Source organism: Loxodonta africana, chromosome 3, assembly GCF_030014295.1.
Source record: "Loxodonta africana isolate mLoxAfr1 chromosome 3, mLoxAfr1.hap2, whole genome shotgun sequence".
Classification (NCBI taxonomy): Eukaryota; Metazoa; Chordata; class Mammalia; order Proboscidea; family Elephantidae; genus Loxodonta; species Loxodonta africana.
This window is the reverse complement of record NC_087344.1, coordinates 28,336,531-28,344,856: the sequence shown is the minus strand read 5'-3', so window position 1 is coordinate 28,344,856 and position 8,326 is coordinate 28,336,531. Positions and strand designations below refer to the sequence as shown.

Sequence of the window (8,326 nt, the reverse complement as noted above, 5' to 3'; positions counted from 1 at the left end):
GTGGTATATGTCTCAGTCCAGAGTCCTTGCTGGCACGGTTATCTTGGAGTCAGTGAGTGGGCAGGGAGATACGGAATCTACTTGCTGGGCAGCAGGACAAGGCCAATGGTCTTCTTTCTCAGCGGTCCCAGCCTGCACAAGCTAGGCAGTCACCAGAAGCTTTTGCTGAAGTCCTGACTGAGAAGGGGGGCACGCTCAGCAGCCTACCACTAACCAAAGCAGGTAGTACTTCCCTTTATGCCAGAGCTGTCAACTCTTGTAAACTTCAAGACCCAATGAGGTGGATACAACTGCCATCCTCATTGTACACATAGGGAGGCCAAGGCCTAGAACGGTTAAGTAACCAGCCCTAGGTCGGGCAGACAGGAAGTTGTGCAACCGGGAATCAAACCCTGTCATCTGGCTCCAGAGCTAGTACTGTGATGCCCTGACCTTCCAAGCAGTTATTCCAGGACCCCCCACCCCTCCGAGTGACTACCTGTCCCTTCCTCCCTATGCCCCTCTCAGGTGGTACCCTTTTCTGTACCTGCTTTCCCCATCAGATGTGTCCTTAATCACAGGCACCACAAATTCTCAGGACCAAATAGGATGTGGTCACCTAAGGATGAGGAAACAGGTGTATGACAGGCCCATAACCCCCAAATCATAAAGGTAGTGGGGAGAGGAAAAGAAGCAGGTGCAAAAAAAAAAAAAAAACCCAGAAATATTCATGAAACGTCCGCAGCATGCCAACACTGTTTCCAAGTATGGGAGACGCAGCGGGGACAGGACTCAATCCCTGCCCTGGTGGAGATCACACAGGTCACAGACTCAGGAGGTGGGGGGGAGGGGCGCAGTAATCATGAAAACCAAGGAACAAGACAATTTCGGATTTCACAGCTCTTGAGAAAATTGGGTTGAGTGCAAGGCATGAGGGGCGGTCGGGACGCTTAGGCAGGAAAAGATGCCATCCTCACCTCAGTTTACAGGGACCTGCATAGTAAGGACAGGGACAGTCTTGGGGCACCCCGTTGCATTCTCCCACAGCCGATAGAAAAGGGCCGGTTAACGGGATGTCATCCAGTCAACTCTGACTCATAGCGACCCTGTAGGATAGCGTAGAACTGCTCCATAAAGTTTCCACAAAGCGGCTGGTGGAGTCAAACTGCCGGCCTCTGGTTAGCAGCCCAACGCTTACCACTGCGCCACCAGGCAGGTGGGTATTTTTATTCCCACCTTACAGAAAGAAGTACCTGGGCAGGAATCCAACCTGCCCAGAATCACCCCACCCAACCAGGCCCAAACCGTGTGAGATCTCCCACAGGCAGAGTGAAAGCTGCCAGAAAGGGGCGGGGCCTCAAGGGAGCGTGACCTGCCCGGCCCTGCCGCTTCCCGGAGCGGCGCGTACCGCCCTGGGGCAGAAGGTATCAGTAACCTATTGACCCAGGCATGAAGAGGGGCTCCAGGAAAGCTAGGTCACCCGGCGCAAGGTACAGGCGGCCGCGATTGGATCTCCCAAAGGATGGGCGGGGCCTCCGGCGTCGGGTGCGTGCGCCACGGTAGGCGTTGCCGAGGGGGTGGGGAGAGCGGGAAGGGGCGTGGCCGCGCGGGGCGACCGTTGGCAGCGAGGCCCCGCCCTGGATTTCGCGCGTCGCGGGTTGAGCGACGGCGATTGGCCGGTGCGGCGCGGGGGGCGTGGCGGAAGGTTCTGGAGGGGCCTGGCGGGCTCTGGAAGCTTCCGCCGGACGGGTATATAGAGTCCGGGACCGGGCGGTGGCGGAGCCGGGGGACGGCGAGAGCGGGGCGGTAGGCCGTAGGTGGGGGCCATGGGCAAGGATTACTACCAGATACTGGGCTTGGCCCGCGGCGCCTCGGACGAGGAGATCAAGCGGGCCTACCGCCGCCAGGCGCTGCGCTACCACCCAGACAAGAACAAGGAGCCCGGCGCCGAGGAGAAGTTCAAGGAGATCGCCGAGGCCTACGACGTGCTCAGCGACCCGCGCAAGCGCGAGATCTTCGACCGCTACGGGGAGGAAGGTGAGTACGTGCGTGCGCTCGCGGCAGGGGCGCGCCCCCGCCGTTTGGCAAGCTGGGAAACCGAGGCACGGCGGTCCTACGCGACGGACCCCCTGCAGCATCCTCCGGGGTCGCCCCGGCACGGAGGACGAGCAGCCCCCCTGTCTGTCCCCGCGGGCTTCCGCCCTCGGATTGGCGACCGCCTGATGGGAGGAGGAGCCCTGGCCAAACCTCTCACCCAGAAGGTTCTAGCATGTCTGGGGCTGCCACTCCCTGGGAGCCGCCACCCACGTCCCCTGGCGGCCCGGGGTGACGGGGGTGCCGGTGTGGACGGAGACCGAGCTCGTTCATCGCGCCGCTGCCCGCAGGTTCACCTGAGCCCACCTGGGCTCGGCCGGGCAGTGGATTGAGGGGCGGCGCCTCAGAGCGCTCCGGGCACAACCTGCCGGTGGTGGGACCGGAGATGAGGGCGCCGGTTGGCACCGACCCCACTCCCGGGCCGTGAGGGTGGAGTGAGGTAATCCCTGTAAAGTGCTTACCTAGCCGTGCCAGGCACGTAGGAAGCAGCCATCACCGACTGCGGCCGTGCAAGAGCAGCGAGTCCCCTAGGCCTGGCCTCCCTGCATAGCCTTCTCGGCAAGAAAGGGTTTCTTGTTGTCAGTTTGCCCGTTGATGACTCAGCCTGGCTTCTGGACTCTAGTCTCAAGAAATCAATCGACTTTATATAAGATGGTGTTAACTAATGCCAGGGTGTGGTGGTGAGCATTTGAAAAATCTGTGTACTTTTTATCTCCACTTGTACTCTCCACATTGTCATTAGCATCCAATACCACTTGCCATGGATTTGGGCTCATAGCACTCTGTAGGACAGAGTAGAGCTGCCCCATAGGGTTTCCAAGGCTATAATCTTTGGTGATGCAGTGGTTAAGAGCTCAGCTGGTAACCGGAAGGTCAAAAGTTTGAATCCACCAGCCACACCTTGGAAACTATGGGGCAGTTTTACTCTGTCCTGTAGGGCTGCTATGAGTCCAAATTCACTCTACAGCATCGGGTTTTTACGGGTTAATGTTTGCAAAGCAGATTGTTGATAGGCTTGAACCTCTGATATTGGTGTTAACAGCTGGAGTGTGCTTAACCACTGTGCAATCAGGGTTCTTCGTTAGCATCGCTATCTCTAAAGTATTAAGAGTAAATACTTATTGAAGGCTTACCTTAAATCATGCTTTTTTCACCTCATCTCTTGGTGAATCCTTGTAATGTTTTGGGGAGGATGGGTTAGCCAAGAAGTGGCAGGGACTGGGTCGCACCTAGAGATGCCCGATGAGCTCATCCTTCTGTTGTGCCATGGAGGGTCTGTCTGTGCTGCTGCATCAGGAGGCAAAAGTTTGGGGCTCTTCCTTGCTCTTTCCTGACAAGTTAAAAAAAAAAAAAACAACTCCTACTCAATGGTTCCCAGGGTTTTTCCCCTTAAGGAAAACTCTTAGAAAAAGAACGTCCTGGTCAGCTATCTAACAACTTCTGATTTTGCTTTTCAGGCCTAAAGGGTGGCGGTCCCAGTGGCGGGAGCAGCGGTGGTGCTAACGGTACCTCTTTCAGCTACACGTTCCATGGAGATCCTCACGCTATGTTTGCTGAGCTCTTCGGTGGCCGAAACCCCTTTGATAACTTTTTTGGGCAGCGGAACGGGGAAGAAGGCATGGACATCGATGACCCGTTCTCTGGCTTCCCCATGGGCATGGGTGGCTTCACCAACATGAACTTTGGCCGTTCCCGCCCCACCCAGGAGCCCACCAGAAAGAAGCAAGATCCTCCCGTCACCCACGACCTTCGGGTCTCGCTTGAAGAGATCTACAGCGGCTGTACCAAGAAAATGAAAATCTCCCACAAGCGACTGAACCCCGATGGAAAGAGCATTCGCAATGAAGACAAAATCTTGACCATTGAAGTGAAGAGGGGGTGGAAAGAAGGAACCAAAATCACCTTCCCCAAGGAAGGAGACCAGACTTCGAACAACATTCCAGCTGACATCGTCTTTGTTTTAAAGGACAAGCCGCACAATATCTTTAAGAGAGATGGCTCTGACGTCATTTACCCAGCCAGGATCAGCCTTCGGGAGGTAAGGCACTAGGCACGATGGGAGCGGGCTGCTTTTTAGGCAGTGTTTGCTGCACAGTTACTTGTGGGCCAGGCTCAGGGTGCCGCATGAAAAAGACTGACCAGGGCCCTATTCTTCCATGACTTCCATGCTGCTAACCCAGTAGATTTAAGGGCAGGCTCTTAGTTGCAGAGGCCTAATGAGTCTTCCTTACAGCAAACAGTCCCTGGGTAGGAATTAAGCTTCTTAAGCTATTCTCTATCTAATACCGTCCCTTTGTTTTCTAAGGCTCTTTGTGGCTGCACGGTGAACGTCCCCACTCTGGACGGCAGGACCATACCCGTCGTGTTCAAAGACGTCATCAGGCCTGGCATGCGGCGAAAAGTTCCCGGAGAAGGCCTCCCCCTTCCTAAAACACCGGAGAAACGCGGGGATCTTATTATTGAGTTTGAAGTGATCTTCCCTGAAAGGATTCCCCAGACATCAAGAACCGTACTTGAGCAGGTTCTTCCAATATAGCCACGTGCACTCCCCAAGGACTGATTAGGGACCTTTCAGAGCTCAAGGATTTCCAGATTGTTCCACCAGTTGTGGTTCCGCAAGAGGGCGGGGAAGGCCTAGGGAGGGCTTTCGTACTGCTGAATGTTTCCCAGAGAATATATTACAATCTTTCAAAGTCGTGCACTAGACTTAAGTGGTTTTTCGAGCGATAGGGCGGCAGGTGGTGGGAACAGCAGGAACAGGTACTCCAGTTTGCCCATCTGGGTCCTGCAGCCCTTCCCCTCCTCCTCTTCAGGCCCCGTCCAGGGGCAGAGGCCGACCCACGGCTGGACTTGATCCGTCTAGTTCCTGTGCTTCCTTCTGGCTTTCCCACTGTCTTGTTTATCAGACCCTGTACACTCCTCAGCATCTGTTGTGTGCTCGGTTTGTGTTTTATTTTGTGTTGTCTCCCATGTCTTGCTGTCTCCCTGCAGAATCGTGTCTTTTCCTTTGCCATCTCAAATTGAGAACCTAGACCATTTCTGCAGAATTGCCTAGCTGGCACCCACAAGCAATACCTCTCGTTCCAGTAGGACCAAGGGAGCCGGCCTCATGCCAGCAAGTTGCACCACAGCCTCCTACAAGAGTCTGGGGGCCCTGGAACCCTGATGCTGGTGAGGCCAAGCGTGCTCATTTAGGAGTCACACTCTTCCCTCTGTGTAAGGCAATCTTTTGGCACACCTGGGCTTCATGGGAGCCTGGGGAATTTTTTGTTCCCTTCTGAACTAATGGACTCTGGACTCTTTCAAAGGGATCTGATCCTTTTGAATTTTGCACAGCCAGCCCTAGATATAATCCCTTTTGATAAAAGGGTCTTTGCTTCTGATTACAGGAGCACTGTGGAACGTCTGTAAATATGTTTTTATAATTCCATGTAAAGTTGGTGTGCACTCATACAAAGCCAGTTCAGGACAGCTGCTGCTCTCTGTATAGGGCCATATTGGAGTCTAGAAGAAACTTTGGGGGGTGGGGGGAGTTGGAACAAGTGTCTGTTCCCTGGAGGCCAGTCTGGTGCTCAGCCCTTTAGACTCATTGTAAGTAGCCACTGCCAACCCAAGACTAAAGCCTGTGACTTGTCATTGTACAGCGCAAAGGCATTAAAGACTGATGCGAAACCTCAGGGGAGCGGTCCTGCGACTCTGTTTGAGGGTACTGCTGGCTGGGGGCGGGGGGGGGGCATGGGCTGGGCATCTCTCCAGCCACAGCCAGGGCTGGAGGGAGTGGTCACTTAACATTTGGGGAGGGTGAGCAGGCAGAAGGACTCATCTGCACTGGAGGAGAAAGAAGTCTCCCTGGACCAGGTCCAGACATCCAAAGAGGCTTGAGTGCCTTGCATTTACAGTTGTATTTTTAGGAAAAGTTGAGGCCAGAGTTAAGGGGAGAGGACTGGGCCCCTGGGCTTCCCGTTCCTGTCCTTTGGGGGTCCCGACTCCCTCCTACCTGGTGATGGGACTGAGATCAAGGGGAGGTGCTTGCGGTGTAGTTCCCATTCCCTCCTTTCCTGCTAAAACAGACTAGGTCTCAGGCAGGCCTGGCCCAACCAGAACTGGAGCCAGCCCAGGGCCAGGCCCACCATGGAGAAGACCCACTTCCTGCCTCCACTCTGTTTGCTGCCCTCACTTGATTTGCAGGCCACTGACCTAGCTTTTTTCTTTGTAACTTTTTTTAAGAACCTTGGTTTTAATTGTAAGATAAGTAATTTCGAATAGACTTGAGACAATGTATTGTTGCTTTGCTACAAAATGTTTTAAAGTAAAAATTTATACTGTCTATTTAAGTCCAACCAGGAGGTCCTTTCTCTTCCAACTGAAACAGTCCTACCACTGAAAACCATCTAGGGGGCAGCATTGCTAGCCAGTAGAAGTTTCTGTGACCATGGGAATGTTCTATGTCTGCTATTTGATTTTAAATTCTTTAAGATTCAATAAAATTAGAAATTCCGTTCCTCAGTTGCACTAGCCATGTTTCGAGTGCTTGGCAGCCACACATAGCTAGTTGTGACTGGCAGCGCAGATGTAGAGGGCTTTTTCTTACTAAAGTGGTGGTTTTTTAAACATGGCGGGGGGGATGGGTGATTCAGTGGCAGGATTTTCGCCCTCCAGGCCTGAGACCAGATTTGATTCCTGGCCAGTGTACTGACCCTGGAGGGTTACATGTAGCTATGATGCTGAACAGGTTTCGGCAGAGCTCCCATACTAAGATGAACTAGGAAGAAAGCCTTGGTGATCTGAAAACCAGCCAGTGAAAACCCTGTGGATCACAACGGTCTGATCCACAACTGATCATGGCTTGGCAGTGTTTTGTTCCCTTGTGCATGGGGTCACCATGAGTCAGGGACCAACTCAAATGACAGCTAATAACATTAACCCAGGAGACACCTAGTCAGAGGGTGGCCCTGGACTTTGAGAGCCAAAACGGACGTACTAAAAGACGTGTTCAGGACACGTCCTTAGGCACCAGGATCACGGACAGTTTAGAACTGGCTCTGGCCTGGCCTTGGCCAGGTCTCAGGTCCCCAGGGCTGCCATCTCTGGTGTCCGTTATACGGCAGGGTCCCTGTGGATGTCATAGCGAAGCCTCAGACACAAACATGCATGAAACCTGCATGTACACACAGTTCTGGGAAATTTCCACAATATGCCAAGCAATGTGCCTGGGTTGGAGGTGGTGATGGGGGTGGGGGAGGTGGTAACTTTGGGGAAAAGTTCATGGTAAAACAGGACAAGGAGGGAAAGTCTTCCCTTGGACATGTGGGGTCCTGCCCAGGGACCACCGCTGGGCCTGATTGTGTGCTTCTAGAGGTCTCTGGTGCCTAAATGAGCCTGGCCTTCCCACCTCCTTGGCTTCCCTGTAGTACATTTATTTTTGTTTTCCCACACTACTTCTAAGCACTTGGCGGAGCACTTTCCGTGTAGGTATGTACAGAGCTGCCTCGTTCTTTGCCCACCTACATAATCCATTCTGCCATCAGTGAGTGTTTTATTTTTTGTGTGAGTTGGACATGGTACAAAGCTGGAAATGTACCCTTGGCCTGTGGGGAGAAGTCAGCCCCCCCTGCCCCAGCCTGCAGTTCTCTTCCCTGCCTACAGACAAACATTTGCATCACAGACTTTTTTAAAACATTTTTAATGCATCCTCCAAGAAAGAGTCTGCTTACGTAAGCACCAGCGTAATTTCTAAATTTTCAGTTTCATATTTCGGTCGTGTAATCACAGTACAAAACAAAAGTGTACACAGAGTGGAAATCCTCCCTCCCTTCCTCCCTCCCTGATACTTGGTTCCCTAGCACTGCTGTAACACAAATACCACGGTGGTTGGCTTTAAAGAAATGTATTTTCTCACGGCCTGGAGACCAAAGGTCCATATCAGGGTCTCAGCCATGTTGATTCCTTCCTTGTCAGTAGCCCAGACATTCCTCACAAAGCACCTGTCTTCCCCTGTGTGTGTGTCCCCGTGTCTGTCCTGGTCTTTTTAGGTTTAGGATCTACCCTACACTGATATGACCACATTGATGTAACAAAACCTATTTCCAAACATGATCACAGGTACCAAAAAAACCTGGTGCTGTTGAGTCGATTCCGACTCATAGTGACCCTATAGGACAGAGCAAAACTGCCCCACAGGGTTTCCAAGAAGCAGCTGGTAGATTTGAACTGCTGACTTTTTGGTTACCAGCCGAGCTCTTAACCACTGTGC

General features: G+C 53.0%; 1 protein-coding gene across 1 annotated transcript; it reads left to right on the top strand.

Annotated features, from left to right (window-relative positions):
* Positions 1–1,745: 1,745 nt before the first annotated feature.
* DNAJB1 (DnaJ heat shock protein family (Hsp40) member B1) lies at positions 1,746–8,004 on the top strand. The gene is made up of 3 exons (XM_003413053.4): positions 1,746–2,016; positions 3,531–4,111; positions 4,379–8,004. Exons 1-3 carry the CDS (start codon positions 1,806–1,808, stop codon positions 4,607–4,609), a joined length of 1,023 nt encoding a protein of 340 aa, XP_003413101.1. The 5' UTR covers positions 1,746–1,805; the 3' UTR covers positions 4,610–8,004.
* Positions 8,005–8,326: the final 322 nt, after the last annotated feature.

Bases quoted from the DNA above. Each gene is read 5' to 3' on its own strand.
- DNAJB1 (XM_003413053.4), top strand. From the start codon at position 1,806: ATGGGCAAGGATTACTACCAGATACTGGGCTTGGCCCGCGGCGCCTCG. The intron at 2,017-3,530 runs GTGAGTACGTGC...TTTGCTTTTCAG, and splicing joins CGACCGCTACGGGGAGGAAG to GCCTAAAGGGTGGCGGTCCC. The intron at 4,112-4,378 runs GTAAGGCACTAG...TTGTTTTCTAAG, and splicing joins CCAGGATCAGCCTTCGGGAG to GCTCTTTGTGGCTGCACGGT.